General features: G+C 41.6%; 3 protein-coding genes across 5 annotated transcripts; 2 read left to right on the forward strand and 1 right to left on the reverse strand.

Moving 5' to 3' along the window:
• Positions 1 to 7,412: 7,412 nt before the first annotated feature.
• Positions 7,413 to 13,155, forward strand: LOC117966250 (transmembrane protein 221-like). Its single transcript, XM_034911994.2, has 3 exons — positions 7,413 to 8,081; positions 9,700 to 9,785; positions 11,380 to 13,155. Exons 1-3 carry the CDS (start codon positions 7,783 to 7,785, stop codon positions 11,904 to 11,906), a joined length of 912 nt encoding a protein of 303 aa, XP_034767885.2. The 5' UTR covers positions 7,413 to 7,782; the 3' UTR covers positions 11,907 to 13,155.
• Positions 9,932 to 15,779, reverse strand: LOC117966251 (BLOC-1-related complex subunit 8). Of its 3 annotated transcripts, none has more exons than XM_034911996.2 (5): positions 15,639 to 15,774; positions 15,005 to 15,117; positions 14,597 to 14,661; positions 14,406 to 14,513; positions 9,932 to 10,839 (listed from the first exon to the last, which is right to left on the reverse strand). In XM_034911996.2, exons 1-5 carry the CDS (start codon positions 15,673 to 15,675, stop codon positions 10,773 to 10,775), a joined length of 390 nt encoding a protein of 129 aa, XP_034767887.1. In that variant the 5' UTR covers positions 15,676 to 15,774; the 3' UTR covers positions 9,932 to 10,772. The 3 variants fall into 3 exon arrangements, with proteins under 3 accessions (XP_034767887.1, XP_058870941.1, XP_034767888.1); XM_059014958.1 differs by lacking the exon at positions 9,932 to 10,839 and adding an exon at positions 13,574 to 13,692 and having other exon boundaries at positions 15,639 to 15,767; XM_034911997.2 differs by lacking the exon at positions 9,932 to 10,839 and having other exon boundaries at positions 14,402 to 14,513; positions 15,639 to 15,779.
• Positions 15,780 to 15,922: 143 nt separating this feature from the next.
• LOC117966248 (DNA-binding protein RFXANK-like) lies at positions 15,923 to 20,442 on the forward strand. Its single transcript, XM_059014955.1, has 9 exons — positions 15,923 to 16,119; positions 17,017 to 17,244; positions 17,515 to 17,628; positions 17,928 to 17,993; positions 18,149 to 18,249; positions 18,482 to 18,607; positions 18,731 to 18,797; positions 19,312 to 19,392; positions 19,771 to 20,442. The coding sequence occupies exons 2-9, from the start codon at positions 17,019 to 17,021 to the stop codon at positions 19,821 to 19,823; spliced, it is 834 nt and encodes a 277-aa protein (XP_058870938.1). The 5' UTR covers positions 15,923 to 16,119; positions 17,017 to 17,018; the 3' UTR covers positions 19,824 to 20,442.
• Positions 20,443 to 20,452: the final 10 nt, after the last annotated feature.

The raw sequence follows: 20,452 nt of genomic DNA on the forward strand, positions 1-20,452 counted from the left end.
CCACTTCAGAATAGTCCAATGTTTTGTTCTTATCCATTCTTGGGTGCTTTTAGCTGTGTGTTTTGGGTCATTATCCTGTTGGAGGACCCATGACCTGCGACTGAGACAGAGCTTTCTGACACTGGGCAGTACGTTTCGCTTCAGAATGCCTTGAGAGTCTTGAGATTTCATTGTGCCCTGCACAGATTCAAGGCACCCTGTGCCAGGCGCAGCAAAGCAGCCCCAAAACATAACCGAGCCTCCTCCATGTCTCACTGTAGGTATGGTGTTCTTTTCTTTGAAAGCTTCATTTTTTCGTCTGTGAACATAGAGCTGATGTGACTTGCCAAAAAACTCCAGTTTTGGCTCATCTGTCCAAAGGACATTCTCCCAGAAGGATTGTGGCTTGTCAATATGCATTTTAGCAATTTCCAGTCTGGCTTTTTTATGTTTTTCTTTCAAAAGTCCATGGAGCCCACTTTCTCTCAAAAAGCGACGGATGGTGCGATCACAAACTGACGTACCTTCACCTTGGAGTTCAGCTTGTATCTCTTTGGCAGTTATCCTTGGTTCTTTTTCTACCATTCGCACTATCCTTCTGTTCAATCTGGGGTCGATTTTCCTCTTGCGGCCGCACCCAGGGAGGTTGGCTACAGTTCCATGGACCTTAAACTTCTTAATAATATTTGCAACTGTTGTCACAGGAACATCAAGCTGCTTGGAGATGGTCTTGTAGCCTTTACCTTTACCATGCTTGTCTATTATTTTCTTTCTGATCTCCTCAGACAACTCTCTCCTTTGCTTTCTCTGGTCCATGTTCAGTGTGGTGCACACAATGATACCAAACAGCACAGTGACTACTTTTCTCCATTTAAATAGGCTGAATGACTGATTACAAGATTGGAGACATGTGTGATACTAATTAAATAAACTAATTAGTTTGAAATATCACTATAATCCAATTATTTATTATCTTTTCTAAGGGGTACCAACAAATGTGTCCAGGCCATTTTAGAATATCTTTGTAGAATAAGCAATAATTCATCTCTTTTCACAGCTTCTTTGCTTTATTCTATGACATACCAAAGACATGCAAGTATACATGATAAAATAGCTTTTAATTTCATCACTTTTCAGGAGGAATGAAGCATTATTTCAATGAGCTGTAAGGGTACCAACAAATTTGAGCACGTCTGTATAATAGACATATACCAAACAACTCAACACCACACGACCATCATGACAGTGAGAAGGTAAAAATAGACACAATGAAGCGTTCTTCCCTTTGTATAAGTTAGTGATCAGCAGATGTGTCAGCCGCACGAAGAGCACAGCGTGTGGTTTTCACTAACTCTACTGTGAGGAATAAATGAATTTTCTTTTTATGGGTGAATATCTGGACTTTCTTCCTATGCATCGGGACGCGGGACATTTGCTAGGAAATCGGAACTGTCCCGACCATATAGGGACTGTTGGCATTTATGTTTTATATTGGAATGTACACATGTGCCGATCAAGGACATACCATATAGTGACCAGTTTATATACATTTATTAAACGCAGGGATGGAAATAAGACTCCTATTGCTTAGCAGTTTCCCCATTCCAGGTTTTAAAGCCTGGCTAGTCACAGTGTAGAGGTAACAAGCTCAGGTGTGTCTTATTAAACTCACAATAAAACCAGGAATGGTTAAAACTGCTATGCAATGGGAGTCTTATTTCCCTCCCTGAAATGTGTCATATTATTTATTATAAGGCACCATACTTTCAATGCAATTTACAAACATTCAGCATATTGTTTTTCACAATGAATTTACTGATGCATGCATTTGCTGTAATTACACTTGTGTAAATTTGTACAGTGTTCTGTGCAGTGCCATACAGACTTTGTGTTCTCTGTCATGAGGACTGGTGATTGAATGAGACACAGAGGACAGCTCTTTCACCGAGCATGCATGCTCGTTTTGCAAAGATCTCCTGTCCCAGGGAGGGGAGGAAGCACAGCCTCATCTTCTGGGGGAACACGACCAGGGCACCGATACTTCCTCAATTCTTTGAGTAGTGCAGCAAGATCTTTCACTCATGCAAATCAGAAGAGATCTCGGTTTTACAAAGACTGCACCTCTTTGCAGACTTTCCTGGGTCACGGTGAATGCATGATGAAGTGTAGTAAAGCTTATTGGAAACCAAGGTAAAAGCAATGTGGAAGCATGGCTAAAAAATGCATTGCATACATAAGCAAATGATTCAGTTCTCACATCCTCAGTACACTAAACCCTGGCTTTAGGACCACCTTGGTAAAAAGGCCATTTCACAATTAGCCAGTTTGCTCCTCTTAACGGCAATATCAAGTCACTTTCAATATCAAGACCACCCCTGTATTCAGTATTAAGGCCACCATCAGCAGTGCTAAATGTATCAAGCCACTGTTACATCACCTCTCTAATAAGACCAGCATGCTCTAACTACCAAACCATCTGACCACTTTGGATGCAACATTATGCAAGTCATTCGATTTACAGTCTTAAAAACTATTAAACTAAAAAACATTCATTTAGAACCGTCGGCATAAACGATACATAAATAACATCTCAGCTAAGTTAGAAGACACTTCTATTTGCTTTCCATCCCTAGGAGTGTAATTAGCAGCTTAGCACGACTCTGAACTATAATTGATCCTTGGAGTCTGCTGCAGCCCTCTCTCATATTAAAAAATCAAACTGGCTGTTTATGCATATATACCATTCACATCCCTTCAAGCCTGTGCTCTGGTAGGGTTTCATGGTACTGTATGGGTTATGCATGCTACTAGCATGCCTTATTATAATGGGTTATCTAGTCTCTCCAGTCAGTGTGTAGGCTTGCATCTGCAATGTATTTCTTGGCATGTTAATACTCTGAAGGAGATCTGCAGCTGCAACCACAGCGGAAGAAATAATGCAAATTCAAAGAGAGATGTTTCAAACGAAGAACAGTCGGGCTCTCTTTACATGTCACGTCTCTTTCGGACACAGTAATAAAACGTGGGATTTATTTAGCTTGTCCGCTGTTGGTTTTGGTGTCTGTAGTGTACGCGTATGTAGAAAGGACACATTTAACTCATGGGTCTTTACTGGAAAGGTGAGGGGGGTGGGGGGGGGGGGGACCTCAAATTGCATTCAACCTGTGAAAGTGGAACTTTTACAGCAACTTCTATATTGGTAACTGTAAACCAATTTGTATTGAAAAAAAACACTTTTTCTACAAATAAAACAGATAGTGTGAACTCTATGGAGTTCGAGAAGTTGACCTGCCATAACTTTGAAAAAAAAACAAAAACATATGCATTATCAAATACACACATGGATAGGAAACTTCACATGCAATGTAATTGCATAGAAATACATTTCATCACAAATGAGGATTGCTAATACGGAAACATCAATGAAATTACAAAGCAGTTGAGCAGCCTGCTCCTCGTGTTGGTCTGTAGGTATTACTGTCCCTGCAAATGTCCTCCAATGTGTGTCTTTATCCTTTCGCACTCAACAAAGTGGAGTTCAGACTGGTAAAGGGATCTTCTCTCTGTCCGGCAAACAAAGGGGCTCTACAAGGTGCGTGCAAACATGAGTTATAATATCATACCTTCATAAGTGAAGACAAGTGAAATACAAACATTCAACTACATGATGACAGGGGGAGCAGAGAAAACTGATCTGCAGCTATTAGATCTGCAACACTAGCCTGACTGCTTTTGAGGCTTGGTTTGAATCCAGCTCAGTAATACTCCAAATACCACATAATACTGTAGCAGAAGAGTGAGACCAAAAACTCAGAGGGAGGGGGGAGGGTGTTCAGGTCAGGGTTATCGAGGTGCATGGGAAGAACTGGGGAAAGGATAATGCAAATTTCAAATTATTTGATAACATTTTTTCTAAAGTGTGCATCAAACCACAGTTACAGTTATTAATGGTCCCACATAGCAGCACAAATAGAGACTACCTCTGGAGGCTGTTTAGAGTTAGGGGACTTTAAATAGCAGTAAGGAGGGAGGAGGTTGCTTTCTCTGCTGAAACAGATGCTAATGACAAGCAGTAAGAGTGGAAATGGCAGGTAACTGGGATGGAAGATACATTGCGACAGATTGTCCTGTACAGCGAAGGGCAATGCTTGCCCAAATGACTTTCTCCAGTCAATACGATTCCTCATGTTCTGTGCTCAGACGGACGCACTGTTTCTGTACCGTTCTGAGACAGGGGGCAATTAGGCTGTCGTCATGGCTGTCATCACTCTGACATCATCTGTCAAAAGCCAAGACAAGTGCTGCAGGTAATAATAATAATACATCCTATGATCAACAACAATTGGTTGGCAGATGGACATACAAATCTGCTGGAAGTTATACATATTTTGGAGTGTAATGAAGTAGATCCCCCCCCCCCCGTAATAATTGTGCATTTCAGTCATCGTGAAAGTTGCTAGATTGACGGTGATGGAAATGGAGAATAGCTTACCACAGAGCACCCGTGTAAAAGTTTATGGAAAATTGGCACAGCAAGTTTGCAGTTTACCAAGCTTACACTGGGCTTACACATGGTTTACAATGCTTTGTACCACACTTTCACTAAACCTTGCACTGCTTTAACCTGTGTACTCCACCTTTTACAAGTCAAGTACATGTTCCCCACTCTGGGACAAAAGAGATCAATAACCATTATACTTCAAAAGAAATAGGGATGTTTTACATATCTTCTACAGTCAATGGGTAAACAAATTTGCTCATGCCCCTACAGTATGTAAATATAGAAAATTACTATCTATGTTCAATGTATGAAGTGTGTGTGTGTATATATATATATATATACAGTATAGATAGATAGATAGATAGATAGATAGATAGATAGATAGATAGATAGATAGATAGATAGATAGATTACACATTATTAAGGAATTTAGATATATACTATATAAGATATTTAAATACATTAAAACAAGAAAAATAGCACTACTGTATAATAAACCTAATTAATCTCATAACTGCTCGCCACCCTTGATCTGCAATCAGAGTACCCTGGCTGCAGCACATCTAATGCACTCCCAGTGTTTCATTCTGCACACTCTCTTGCAATGGATCTGATGCAATAGTCGGCAATACCTGGGAATGGAGCTGCAAACCGATCTCCTGTATTCCTCTAAAGAGCTGGAGGGGCCTGACAGACTCCTGGCTTTGCAATCCTGCAGAGAGTGAGGGAGGCTGCAGTGCTGCAGTTCAGTGCTTAATCAGACATGCCCAGGGATACAGGAACTGGAAGCACACCACACTGTTACAGACATGCACCTGCAACACAAACACAACCTACTCCATATCTGATATTGTACAGAGAAGGGCAATTCCATTCTTTTTTTTTAATTGCAAAATTGCACACGGGAGCGGCAAAAGCTGGGTAAACCCATGACTGTGATGAAGTTTGGTACTAGGAACTTCAAATAAGGATTTTTCTACCAAAATAAATAGAGCGCGTCGCCCGCCAACAGCAGCGTTTGGTTCAGTTGTGTTTGAAACAGCATCACTTCTCAGAGAGGAAGGAAGCCCTTTGGAAGGATCTCAAGTCTTATTTTTTGTTTTTCCTCAAACTGCTCACTTCTGCTTTCCGCTCTACTGCTAGCTGTCATTTCGGTGTGTGTGGTGAGGCCGCGGCGCTCACAAATAGCCTGCCTGGACAGTGAGCCTGTTAGACTGCGGTTCAGACTACAGCCCTCACCCATAGCCACGGCCTTATCTCCATCCACGCAGCTCCCTGCGCTCACCCCTGCAGCACAAGGAACCCCAAACAGCTCCACCCCCCCACACCAATGACCTGCACAGCACATGATAGGGTTAAATGTTGCTGCCCACTATCAAAACCAAGAGAGTCTTTGTCGCCCCCCTGTGGTTAACTATGAGCTGTACACTCCAGCTATGTGTACAGTGTTATTATGCGAGTCCTAAATGTAACTTTTTGAGTTGTTGTTTGTTACCACGTTTGCAACACTAAATTGTATTTCGCGTGCTTAAAAACAATACTAGATTAAATATCAAGAAGTGCTTTTTTTCTTTAATCGAATGTGTTAATATCTTGAAGATGGTGATTGTAGGCCTACAGTATAGGGATGTTTTTTTGATATTCTCTCCTGTGATAAAAGTAGCCTACTTGTGTTTTATTATTATTATTATTATTATTATTATTATTATTATTATTATCATTATTATTCAAAATACAGCACAGCAGTGCCTTCAAGCGTTGTTCTGCTCGCTCTCTGTCTACTTCTAAGGTGTTAAACCACAAAGGAACTTGTATACTTTAGGTGTGATATTGCAAACATGTACCCATTCAGAAATGGAAAAAGAATGCAGTAAATGCAAAGTCTTTTAAAATGGCTTAAAGACCCTGAAATAAACTTTTTTTCAGAATGTATTAAGTTTCATTTAGTATTTTGAAGAGATGGAGAGGTGATGCCTTTTATTGGACTAACTAAACAATAATTATAATTGGTCTAACTAACAATCATTTTTGTATTTCAAAATACATGCGTCGCATATGCTCGAATTACATAGATTGTGCAATTATTTATTTATTTATTTATTTATTGTCATTAACTTCCAGCTTCCCGGATGTCTGTATACTTGACAAGCGTGTGTTTGAAACTCAGCCGCCCTATGTCGCTGTAGTGTAAAATAGATGTGACAACAAAAGCAAATCTTATGTGTTAACCTCAGGTGGCATCTGCTAGCTAAAGTAAATACATGCAAAAAAAAAAAGTTTCAACTTGCACGCAGCGTACAGCCTGCGAGAAAAGGCTAACCACTGGTACAGGCACACCTCCGCAGACTCTTCTCTCACGCATCACTAAATGCCTCTGTGCAAACAGCTCGCGCGCTGCCTGTTGATCCCCGGCCCAGAGCCCCCCGCGCCGGGGGAGGGTCAACTGCGTTTCCAAGGAAACAGTTTGATGAAGAAAAACAGACTCCAAAGAAAAGTTTTGGAGTCTGACTGTTGAAGTGCAAAAAGTGGAAACAAAAAACATGCCAGCAAGGCTTTCTAGCAAAGCCGGAGTTTTTATAGAATATATAAACACCGTTAGATATATTATTTTATTAATTTTAATTTGTATAATATATACAAGCCTAATGCACACATAAATTTAAACAGAAGCGCTTAATATGCATTCCTTCCAAAAAAAAATAGCCTAACAAAAATATAAACTACCATAATTATTATTTTTGTGTGGGTTGCCCAATTCTAGCAGGGACATATGAAAAAAATTTATTACTCAAAGAAGATAGAAGCAAAAATATATACAAATTTGATTGGTTACCTAGATTAATCTGTGCGTGTTTCTCATTCAAAAATACATGCACAAATCCATCAAAAATGCCCATTGTTATCGCAGTTTTTAATCTTGTGGATTTGCTGCACGTATCACATGTTCTCCCGGTCTCTGCAGCGTATCTACACTCGCTCCATCAGCAGCCTGCTCAGCGGCGCGCCGTCAGGTTTCTCTCTCGCCAGCCTCGCGTCCTTTAAAACAGCCCAACTTATTTCTGCAGCCATGCAAAACTAATGAAGGGCAGTTAAACTAAATTATTAGCCAGAAGGGTAAATCGTTAAACCAGTGCACAGCTACAGATATTTAGAGTGAAAAGAGTAAAGTAAAAAAGGAGAGCGAGGCCAAAAGAGAACAACTCGGGAAGAACTATTTTGTGTGGCGCTGTGCGGTGTTAAAAAAAAAAAAAAAAAAAACTTTATTTTTTTGTTTTTGCAGTTGTGGGCATCTTGGTTTCACAATGCCTTCGAGCTACAGCCAGCGCTCCTTGATTGTTCTTACGCTCCTGGGGATTCTGTCAGCCATCATGTCGGCTTTGTCCGTCATCCTCATTTTTCAGCTGCAGTCGAACCAGACTGGAATTAAAGATGTTACCTCGCCCTCCTCGGGAATCCCGGTCGAGATCTCCGCGGTTCTCCTGCCTGTGGCCGCTGTCCTCACCGCCCTGTCCCTGACTCTCAACCTCAGCTCTGTGGTGGTGTGTCTGCTGCACGGCTACTTTGTCACCGAGATCTGCAGAGAGGACGCCGATACTGACAGGTAACTTCAAATGCATCGATTGCAACTTTGTTTAAACTCTTGGTAAGGGCGGTGGGTCAGGTGCAGAAGTATTTGCAAAACTGCAAACACAAGCGCATGCTTCCTACGCTTGACGCAACGTTTTATACAATCTTCCCGGTGACTAAATAAATACCATGGATTTTAATACTGATGACGCATGACAACACTGGGAATTGTTTTGAGTGAAATTCAGTTACATTAAATAAAATATGTAATTTATCAATGTGGAAATCCAGAAATAAAGCCGTTTCAGTAAAGCCGTTTCAGTACTGAAAGAACTACACTAATGAACCCATTTGAAATGGCATCTGATATTGTTTTTTAGGCCCAAAGCCCCTGTTCATTATTATTATTATTATTATTATTATTATTATTATTATTATTATTATTATTTATTTCTTAGCAGACGCCCTTATCCAGGGCGACTTACAATCGTAAGCAAATACATTTCAAGTGTTACAATACAAGTAATAATAATAAGCAATTATATAAACGTGTGAGTGTGGCTCTGGTTCTAGCAATGCATAGCTAGCATTGGGGAAGGACAAAAGCATTTAACTTTAAAGCATGCTTGAAACTGTGCCTCACCACTATAATAACAACTGTATATTACAGTCGTTAATGCAGTCTAACCGCGGTTAACGATTTAGGGTAACCATGTACAAACCAGACGGAAAGTGAGCGTGCGTTTCAATGCTGGAAAGTGCTGATAAATGTAATGAACCGCTGGCATCTGATAATTGCAGCCAGGGCCACCTTTTCATTCCCTGGTATGTCTGTTCAATATTTCCCTCGCCTGTCGAACAATGATCCGCTCTCATTATGCAGTCCGCTCACGTCTCTCGACCCTTTCCCACGTTGCATTGTCACACAGAATCAATGCGCTGGCCCTCAGCCGCCCGCTGAACGGACCCGATGCCTTCCACCGCACAGCATTCCAGTTTAATTGGGACACAAACAAACGGACGGTACATTACATGCTTACAATCCGGGGCGACTTACAACTGTTACAAGCAATCAAATTATTCTTACATACAATTACCCCATTTATACAGTTGGGTTTTTACTGGAGCAATCTAGGTAAAGTACCTTGCTCAAGGGTACAGCAGCAGTGTCCCCCACCTGGAACTGAAAAAATAATAATTATATATATATATATACACACACTAGTATTGTTATATTCAGTGTAGGTGTAACAGCTCAGAAATAATTGTGAAGCTTGCATTTTATATATATATATATATATCTATATCTATATCTATATCTATATCTATATATATATAGATATATATATATATATATATATCATTTCTGTATGACTACATCCATTGGTCCAATAGGTGCCAGCCAGGTTGTTTCATGTTTTTTAGACTGCTGTCCAAAGTGAAAAGTGTAAAACATTGTGGTGCATTATTTTCAAAGAGTTTCTTCCATTTTATAATTGGACACCCCTGCCCGAGAGCCCCCGCCCCCGCCCCCGCCCCCGCCATGATCCGGTTGTGACAAACATCATTGTAAATCAGTGCTCTGGATATTGCCAAGTGTTGCTCCCAACCACCCCAAGAACAAGCCACTCCCCCAATTCTGTATCCCACAGGGCAGACTGGTTCCTATTGGACAGCAGAGCGGTCCGTCACGTAGCCATTGGCCTGTTTTGTCTGGGGGTCTCGGTATACCTGACAGGTAAGATTGTTTCACGAAATGCATTTCTTTATTGACTTTAATTCCAGTCTGGTCACTGGCATAGGGGATGGTTACACAATCAAGTGGCAGTGCTACCATCTGCACAGAGGCGTTCTGTAAACACGGAGAAGCAGGGAACAAAAACAGACAGTTCAAATGCTTTTTATTTTGTACAGTTTATTTAATTTCTAAAAAGTACACAGTGATTCAAATATCCATATCCCAGCTGAAGCTGTGTGTGCTAGTGTAAGCACTATAAGTACTATTATTAGTTATTTGTCAGACGCCTTTATACAAGGCGACTTACAGGTGTTACAGGACAGTAAAGGGTTACTACTCAAGAGAGTTCAGATGCTTTGACACAAACTGGAGCTTTAAGCCGATTTCATGCAAGACAAGATACTTTGCTTCAGGCAGCAGTGATTCAAACAAGACTGTTATATAAAGTGCAAGGGCAAGAGAGTTAACTGTGACGCAAAATTACATTTTCGTTATACCGAGAACATTTGACGAGAAACACCAATAGAACATATTTTAAAACCTTATGGGAGACTAAACCTTGTTCTGCAGCCTCCAGGTGAAAGCTGACCTTTCTGTGCAGTCCCTGTCTAATATCCCTATGATTTCATCTCCATAGCAGGGCTGCCACATGTATAGCAGCGCTGTACAGCTGGGGTCAGGACAAGGTCCGACTGCATCTTAAAGAATCCCTCGTTACAGCTTTGTAACCAATCGAAGATTACATTTCCTTGGACTCACACACAGAAGTTTGAACAACACTTCCTTTCTTCAGTAACACATATTAAAATTGTCAGTGCAAGAACCTGGCAGCATCAAATTCGCTGGTTTTCCTTTCTGAGCCGTCTCAAGCGGAGCCAGGTGGTTACCGAATAAGGAAAGCAAGAGTTGTTTGGTCAGGTGTAGCAGCAGGTCCTGGGTCGGGTTTCTGGAGTTTCTTCTGTAAGGAACCCAGGCTCTAGTGGCATCTCAGCACAGTCCAGAACTTTGCCTCTCTCTGCCATCCTTCTGCGAACCAGGATCTGCAGGTCTTTTTCTAGTGACATTCAACAGGGCTGTTTTAGATATTACTAGTGTGGGTGATGTCTTACAGTATAGCTATAACTGCAAAACACAAACCAAGTGCTGTGAGTTACTGTAAACTGAGCTTTTTACCCAGTGCTGTTGTGAAAGTGAAGATTCTTCTTGTCTGGTGACCTATGGCATGCTCAAGGGTCGTGAACTTTCTGTGGCTACTGGACGCACCAGTGGACACACAAAAATAACACTGCATTTGTAAAAGTATGTGCGAGTGACCTGGTCTTAGGCTGGCCAAGAGAATCACAAGGCACTGTCTGAAAAGGTACGTCACTCAAACTGCAAGCTAATTTAGTGCCACTATATCCTATGAGACAGGATCAGTAATGCTGCGGTACACAAACTATCAGCTGTCTTTTTTTTTTTTTTTTTTTTTACTTATAAAAAGTTAATCAGTAGCATGCCAATAAAAATTGAGCGCTTTGCCTGGTTCATTTAAAAATGTAGGGAAATGTAAAGAAACATAAATATTCTCTCTCTCCTCCCCTCCGTGCCTCAGCTCTCTCCATCTACATGCTGATGCTGTTTGAGATCGAGACTGGCATTGCCAGCGCTTGCATCCTGTCCTCGGGGGTCTTAGTGCTGCTTATTATGGTGGCACACTCCCTGCTGAAGGCGTCGCGCACGGCCAAGAACCACTGCTCGGAGCTCTCCAACACCATGTTCGAGAACGACCACGGCAACGTCAACGCCACGCCAGCCACGGAGCCCAGCGGCGTCGTCAGGGAGGCACAGAAGCCACGGACCCGTCCGGACATCCACCGCCAGTTCTCCTACCCACCCTGCAGCGACGGCAAGCAGCTGCTGTACTCCTCCCCCTCCGGGAGCCACGTGACCTCCACCACGGGCAGCCACAGGACCACGGCCAGCCACGGTGCCAACAGCAGCGCGCCACGGATGCACAGGACACTGTCGGCAGAGTCGGGCTTGCTGCAGGCTCAGCCGTGGAACGGGATCAACAGCGAGATGAGGACCGTGCTGGCCAGGAAGTCTGGAGGCACCGGGAAAGACTCTACCCTGGTCTGAGCTGTTTTGTTGGTTTCGATTGTGTTTTCTGCCAAGACCTCACATGATTTGGGTTAACCTCGTTGAATCCTGGATACCCCTACAGCTGTAGCCAGTGTGTTACCTTCAATACAACTGCCCCGGACCCTAGATACGGCATCAGTATTCTCTAGAGTGGAGCTAGTGTAACAGGCAGTGTTGTGTGAGGCACTGCTGGTATGGATTTTGTTCCCAGTCAGCGAGATGAGATGAGGTCAAAAGCTCTAAAACCATGAATGCAGACGAGCCTGGCTGTTTTGCATAGCGGTTAAGAAGCTTGCTGGCGGTGTGCGGGTCGCCTCTTCACGCCTAGCCTCTGCCCTATTAAAGCAAAGTGGAACATCGTACAAACAAAATGTAAGGTCAGAACTACAAACTATCTCAGTTTACACTGGCTACTTCTGCAGGGGTTTCCAGAATAAAAAGAGGCTAAATAAGAACAAGGATTTTTTCTTTTCCTTTTTTTTTAAACTTCACGTCAGTATTTTAGGGCAGGAGATAATGTAGAAATGTTGACCAAAAATAAAACGAGCCAAAAACTGAACACTCACCCCCAGTTAAGCCTTGAAGGAACAAACAAAAAAAAGGTGATTGCAGCCCGAAAACAATGCTGCAGGTGGACTAAACCAGGCCTTTCTGAACATCAAGTTGGGCTTTCCTACAGGACCTTTGTGATGCTAACAATCACACTCACTGCTGGATTTTTGGGACCAATTTCCACCATATTTTCTTCGCTACAGCAGGAAACCTCTAAGTGTGAGCATTACAAAATTTCAAGAAAATTGTCCATTTATTTCTCTGATGCATTTCCTAAAGTTTCTTCATTCTTCTTAAGGATAAAAATCTGACCCCCTTTCTAAAGCCTTCCAAACAACTACACTCAATGCTTACAAAGTGGCAGTGTATAGACGTGTATAGATGACAATAAGGAGACCAAAGCTGGTCTGTGCAACTGTAACAGTAAATTATAAAAACATACTGCCAAAACTATTATTCAACATAGAATCGAAATGAATTGTATAGAACAGAGGTGGCCAAAGTTGGTCCATCCTTTCCTGGTCTTTGTTCCAACTCTGATCTAAATTGTTAACCAATTAAACCTCCATCCAGACCCTGAAGTAGTTCATGATCTCATTGTGGAATAGCCCTCCAGGATCGGGATTGGACCCCCCTGATGTATAGAACAACAACTGAATTTCCTTTTTGTTTCTCAGAATAAAATAATAATTAAAAAAACACTTGGGTTTTATCCATTGTGTGTGTGATGATAGTGCAAGTTAATTAAAGGGATCAGTGGTAATGTTTCCAATGCTAACCTACTAAAACCGTTCACTTCAGAAGCGCTGGTATTACTGTAGGTACTTGGCGCACTTTGCTGACATTTTAAAGTCTCCAGCCCTTGATCCAGCGCTGGCATGTTCACCTGCCAATAATAAAGCAATGGTGTTTTGTAACTCAGAATATCAAAGGTGGTCTCAAGCTCACTTTCACAATAACACTGCTTTGTAACCAGCTCACAGCTGGGTCGTTTGTCTTAAACAACAACACCAACACACACAGCATGACAATGGAGCAAAGGAACAACCACTGAAGGACTGGGGTAACCTGGGAGTGCAGCTGGAAGTCTTCCCAGCTGAAGGATTACTAACCTGAGCAAAGGCAGGGGGCGTGTCAGCGTGCTGTCTGTGATCAGGAGGAGGAGGAGGAGGGGGGTGGAGGAGGTGGAATGGGCTGGCTAGCAATGGGACTGGAACTAACACTCACGTCACTGAAGCAGCATGCAACAACACACAACGGGAAGGGAACAAAAACATAAAGTGAAGAAATAATACTGGGGATCCCAATAGCCAGAACTGATTCATAAAGAATGTTCAAACCCTGGATTATTCATACCAGGAGGGTTATGCTTGTGATTTTACATTTATTTTGTATTTTCTTTTTTACAGTAAAAACTACTAGTTAAAGGGATCCCTTAAAAGAAAGTAATAGCAACACAAGCACCACCGAAACTCATAAAAACAAAAATTGCATGAACATGTAAGGATCCTTAAAACAAGTATAGTTTCCCCCCCCCCAACCCCATAAACTGAGGTTCGTGAATTTCAGACAACTCTAGGGAAAAGCATTGATGACAGTACAGGCTTGGAAATAAGACTCCTGTTGCATAGCAGTTTCACCCATTCCAGGTTTTACTACGAGCTTGATTAGCCACAGTTTGTAGGTCACAAGCTCAGGTGTGTCTTATTAAATTCCTAGTAAAACCAGGAATGGATCAAACAGCTATGCAATGTGATTCTTATTTCCATCCCTGCAATATATAGCAAATTAAGACATGATTAATAGTCTAATTTCCCCAGGTATGTTTTATTTACCAATCTAATGCATGGACATGGTTTCATGAAACGGAAGTCCCACACACAGTGAATCTGCAGTGATGTGGGCGGATTGAGCTGCCACAATAGGCAGAGTGTCGCCCCCTACCTGCGTCCCTGAGAAGCACTCATCTGGTCCTTGAGGTGGATGGTCTGTCGGAGCAGCGCCTCAATGCTCTTGAAGTACAAGATGCTGTTGGTCATGCTTTTCACAGCACTGGCAATGCAAAGAAATACAGGTCACACTCTTGTGCAAATTTTAACAAATAATAATAATAATAATAATAATAATAATAATACCTGCAAGCATACTCCACAGAGTAGATAGCACCCTGACTTTGCTCCTCCCAGCTCTGCATATCTGTCTGCATGGAAAAGGAAACCACTCATGAAGGATTGCAATCATCTTAGCATATCTTACTTCTGATCACAACAAAGGGCTTTACTCAATAAAGACGTAGGTTTTGCAAAACGAAAGCCGTGTGTGATTGCCATCATATGCGGCTGACTCAATTAACCAGAGACTAAGCTGTTCTGACTGTACGTTACAAAGCTAACGTCAAGAACGCCTCTGCATATAACCCTACAGGGGTTACTCACTTTTAGCGAACCCCTTTTTTATAGACAAGTAAGTCAGTGGCAATAGGTATTTTCGGGAATCAATATGCAGGACATTATAATTCAGAAAACCCATGATTTTCAACTCACCTTGTGCTGGGCGAGTTGGGGCAGAGACCTCCTTACGTGCTCCTGTAATCTATAGAGCGCTACCGATGGCTCATTCGCCAGGACGTACATGCTCTCGGTGAATTTATCTGTTACTGAAATGTAAAGAAGTGAGGATGATTTAAGATTCTGAAGCGTTTAGCACTACAGGTATACAGTATATAACGCCACACGAAATACCTTGTTTTCTTAATAGAAGAGTCACATTATGGGCAACGCAGGGTTTATAGGTGCTGTTTATTTAGAAAACGTAGATATTACATTTCAACTTTAAAAAGCATTTTTTTTTATGTTACGTTGTTTATTTTTGCTGAATCATTAAAAGTGATGGAGTTGGAGGACACTTAATGATTGACAAGCTCAGCGCGTATCCGCGGAAGATTAAAAATCGACGGGAACGCGCTTTGATTATTTTTTTTTTGCTTTTTATACAAATCAGAGGCACGTTTTTGCAGTAGCTTAGAAAAATGGGCGAAGATAGCATTTGTTTTGAAGAGAAAGATACGAAATAATTACTCAGCCAAATAATATATGCGACTCCACGATTGGTAGTAACAGTTATAAAGAACCGTTTTACGGGGCTAACTACATTGTATCTATAGTCTAATCTAGTTACCTCTTTTCACTTTAAGTTGCATTTCCTGGTCCTCCATTTTTCAATTATAATGTTTAAAAATCGCTGCTTCCGTTCTTCTGACACCAAATTGCTCCTGCTTTACGGTGTCGCTTTATTTTCAGTGCCTAACAGAAACACGGACACGAGCTAAATGGTTCCTACCTTAGCTATTGGTAGATTGCGTCTCTAATCCGCGGTACACTTTCACCCTGTTTAAAGCACACTGCTTGTGCCGCTACTGCATACAACCAACAACCCACCGCCCTTATGTTTTTAATGTGCATTGTCTTTAAAACGTGAAATAAAAAAAAAAATCATCACTAAAAGTAAATCTATTAATTAAAAAAGAATCAGTTGCATTATGGGATTCGTAAACAAAGTTAGTTTCACTTTTGGTTTTCGATTAAGGAAGTGTTCAGGGCGTGAAGTAAAGCAATGCGCAAGTGAATAAACGGGGATTTCAAAATATTATTCAAACCAGGTATATTTACGTCTTTCCAGCTCTTTTTGTAGCTACGGTAGAGGTCTGCTAGGAAGGTATACATTGCTAATGTACTGCACCAGCCGGACGGCGTTAACTGGACGGAGCAGGGTATGGGGGCGGGTGCATTAGGTGTTGATTCAGTAAGTTGGGCATTACGGGATAAGACATTATATTAAAACTGCATGCCAGTTGTCAACCTATACACTACTGATACTCAATAGTGTGTATGTCATAGCACCCTGAATTCATATACACTGTATATTGGATCAACACAGACCCACATCCTCTCTACATGAACTGCAAACATCATGAAATTGCAAGAGGGAGACAAAATAAAATAAATAAATAAAATGACTTTTGAAGCTATTTGCACATTAAAGACAAATTGAGCACAAGATAGATAAATCAGGATACAATATTACTGCAAAAGACACACAATAGTAATTGGTTGTCAATACTATCATAAGGGCAGCAGTGTGGAGTAGTGGTTAGGGGCTCGGGACTCTTTACTGGAGGGTCGAGGGTCATGGGTTCAATCCCTGGTAGGGGACACTGCTGCTGTACCCTTGAGCAAGGTACATTATCTAGATTACTCCAATAAAAACCCAACTGTATAAATGGGTAATTGTATGTAAAAATAATGTGATATCTTGTAACAATTGTAAGTCGCCCTGGCTAAGGGAGTCTGCTAAGAAATAAATAATAGTAATATTATCAATGTTTCCTATTGAATTAATATAAGATTTCTAAAGAGAGTTTAAACTCTTGACAACCCCCCTTCCGTTTGGGTGTGGCAACCCTACTCAGCAGAGATGAGCAAAATATTTATTTAGCTTCACATTAAATGATGACTAAATACACAGTTCGTAAAATGTGGAGATTCTGAATCGACAGATATGGATGGAAAGATATGTCCACTGCAAACGAAGGAGGACACCCCTCCCATTAAAGACTGCAAGGACCAGGGGAAGAGGAATGACACGCGCCTGGAACCCCCAGACACTGAGACCCAGGGGACAGATCTAGAGGATTCTGATCCAATGAACGAGACTATTGTGCTCCACCTGTACCCCTTGCACCAGTCCTGCCTTGCCCAGGAAGAGCTCTCTGACCTGGGCAACGGTGAGTTTCACACAGACAGACTCGCCTGGCTTCTCTGGTGTAGTGAAGCAGCATGGACAGCAGTAGAATATATAGGGACATATATATATATATATATAGATTATCGCGTAGGGTGCTGTGCATTACAAGCTGATAACTGCTCCATAAGGGGTACCTGCTCTGACTTTGAGATGGATTGTATTTTTATAATACTGTAGTTAAATAAGAATATAATAGACTTTACATTTACTGCAGTGTGTCTCTGACTCTGTTTGTGCCTTTCTACGGCAGGTGTGGAGGATTCCTCGGACCCCAGGAGAAGCGAGGGTCTCAACAAACACTCGACCACCCTTACCAACCGGCAACGTGGCAACGAAGCCACGGCACTGCCTGCCACTCTTGACTGTGAGTACCACCATGGCGATATGGTCTCCAAGCTCAAGGCTTCTGTTCAAGTCTTAGTGCAAGCCCGGGCTGGCTTGTATTTCAGTTCTAGCACCATGCTTGTTGTATTGCCACTTTAAACAGGACCTAATACTAAATAAACTTCACATTATTAAATTCATAGAAGCAAAGTCTTAGAACTTTTGGTCAATTTGTTGCAAGAGAAGTGTCTCGGAATGTCTGTGGACTGAGCGATCCGATTGGCTGAGAGGGGTCGGTTTATAACCTTGATGACTGGATGTTGCGTTTCTCCCCTTCAGCTCTTTCAGTACACCAGCTGGCAGCTCAAGGAGAAATCACCCAGCTGGAGGAACACCTGTGCAAGGGTAAGCAGCCTCTCTGTGTGTCAAGAATGCAAGACAAACACTAGACAAGCCATTTTCCAGGATAATGATCAGATAACAAATCGCTAATCAAAATCTAAATGAATTTATCTTCATCTGCTCCTCTCACCGGCATGCTGTTTTTTTTTTTTTTATAGATGACTCACTGCTCAGCAAACAGGATGAACGGGGCTTCACCCCTCTCATGTGGGCTGCTGCGTTTGGGGAGGTTGCAACGGTCACCTACCTGCTGGAAAAGGTAAACTAGTACCAGCATTGAGCAGGGAGGGGATCATCCATAGCTATCAAACTCTCAATAATGCTACATTTAGAAATATAAAAAGAGCCTAAAAAATGGATTGCCTAATGTTGCACCGGGTAAGGAAGTACACGATTAGTGCCAATCAGGGGTCTCTGAAACCAGCCCACGCCTTGCTGTCCTCGTTGTTTTATGTTGTTCTGTGCTCTCCTCTCTCCCTGTTTGTCTCCAGGGTGCTGATCCCACAGTTCTAGCTCGGGAGCGAGAGAGCGCCCTGTCCCTGGCCAGCTCTGGGGGTTACACAGACATCGTCAACACCCTGCTCAAACACCACGTGGAGATCAACACTTACGACTGGGTATGTCTGGTTCATTTTCCTTTTGAAGAGGTCACTGCTAATAAAATAAACCCAGAAACTTTACTTTTCAAGCATTTTGGACTGTTGTTGTTTTTCTTTAATTTTGTGTCTCATTTTTTTAAGAACGGAGGAACGCCTCTTCTCTATGCGGTCCGTGGGAATCATGTGAAGTGTGTAGAGTCTCTGCTGGGTGAGAAGGAGCCCACTGTGATCCTTCCAACTTAACCCAAATAACAAACCCCACACTGTGTGTTAAGAAGTTTCGTTCCTTGTGGAAAGTAACTGGATAACCAGCACATACGGAGAGCCTCATAATCTCATAAATACTTGAGAAATTATACAGTACCCAAATGCAATCCAAAAGGCTAATAGAAGTCTATGATAAATTACCAGATTTTTACTAGAAGTCTCAGTGACACTTTAAGGATTAATTTACGAACATGTATTCCTGTACAATTAAGGCTTTTGATGACTATTGGTGAGTTTATTACAATAGCATTTTAAAGACAATGTACTAGTGTCCTGTCATGTTAAAAAGTGGTAAGATTTCTTATAAATACCTTAATTGCACATTGTCACAGCACTGTATAGCTTGTAACTGTCTGATACTGTTGATAACACATTTAGAGATGCATCCTTGTTTGTTAACAGATGCTTAAACAGTTACTGGAGCTTTTCATTTTCCTCTGTCCTGTGTATTACAGGCCGGGGAGCAGACCTGACCATGGAGGCAGACTCCGGATACAGCCCCATGGATTTAGCTGTGGCTCTGGGACACAAGAAGGGTGAGAGAGCCTTTTAAACAAATCCACATCCTCCGAGATCACCAGAAACAGACATCGGATTTCAGTTTTTTCACCTGTGTGTTCTGTCGTTACTTCTGCTTAGATCATTGCTTCCCATGCTTGTGTACAAAAGTCATCTTTTGTCTTACATGCTAGGATTCACGGAGGACTGCTATTCAGGGATGGAAATAAGACTCCCATCGCACTGCAGTTTGATGCATTTCTCGGTTTTGCTACGAGTTTAATAAGACACAACTGAGCTTGTTACCTTTACAGTGGGGCTAATCAAACACATATTAAAACCTGGAATGGGCGATACTGCTATGCAATAGGAGTCTTATTTATGTCACTGCGATTCATTATTTTGTTTTATTTTAGTCCAACAGGCTATTGAAACGCACATCCTCAATTTACTTAAGAAGAAAGAATAGCGCAGAGGGGAGGTCTTTGCGGAGAACGCATGCAAGATTCTGGTGTGGTCTACAGACGGTACCCAAAGACTTTGATGAGCTTGGTATGTCTTGATCTTGTTTGTGATGCAGGGGGGACCCTGAAATGAATTGCTCCCTCTCTGCGATGCGGACTGTGGGCAGACTTAGCGAGTGTTAGGGGTCAGCGACCGGCACTGCTTTCCTTCTTCACAATGCACTTTTGATGCACCCTTGAGTTTTTCATCAGGAGCCTTTTTTAAAATAACTCAAGAGTGCAGAGTGATGCCTTAAACACTCACACATGACTTTTTGAAATGCGCTTTGAAACCGACTTTAAAGTTATAAGTGTAAAAAGTTGTCAGGATGTTAACAATGAAAAGAAAAATTACAGGTATGTTATTAATAAAAAAAATAAATACATGTTCATCAATCTTTTTGGTGTCATCAGAATTACTTGGTATATGTTCTTCAGACACAGTGTTAAGATTCCTGTCTATGAATCTATTCTATGATGCATATATGTGTTTTTGAAAGTTATGACAGGGCAACTTCTTGAACTCCATAGAGTTCACACAACCTGTTTTAACATTTGTAAAAAAAAATTTAAAAAAATTAAAAAGATCTGTGTT

Source organism: Acipenser ruthenus, chromosome 49 (assembly GCF_902713425.1).
Source record: "Acipenser ruthenus chromosome 49, fAciRut3.2 maternal haplotype, whole genome shotgun sequence".
NCBI lineage: Eukaryota > Metazoa > Chordata > Actinopteri > Acipenseriformes > Acipenseridae > Acipenser > Acipenser ruthenus.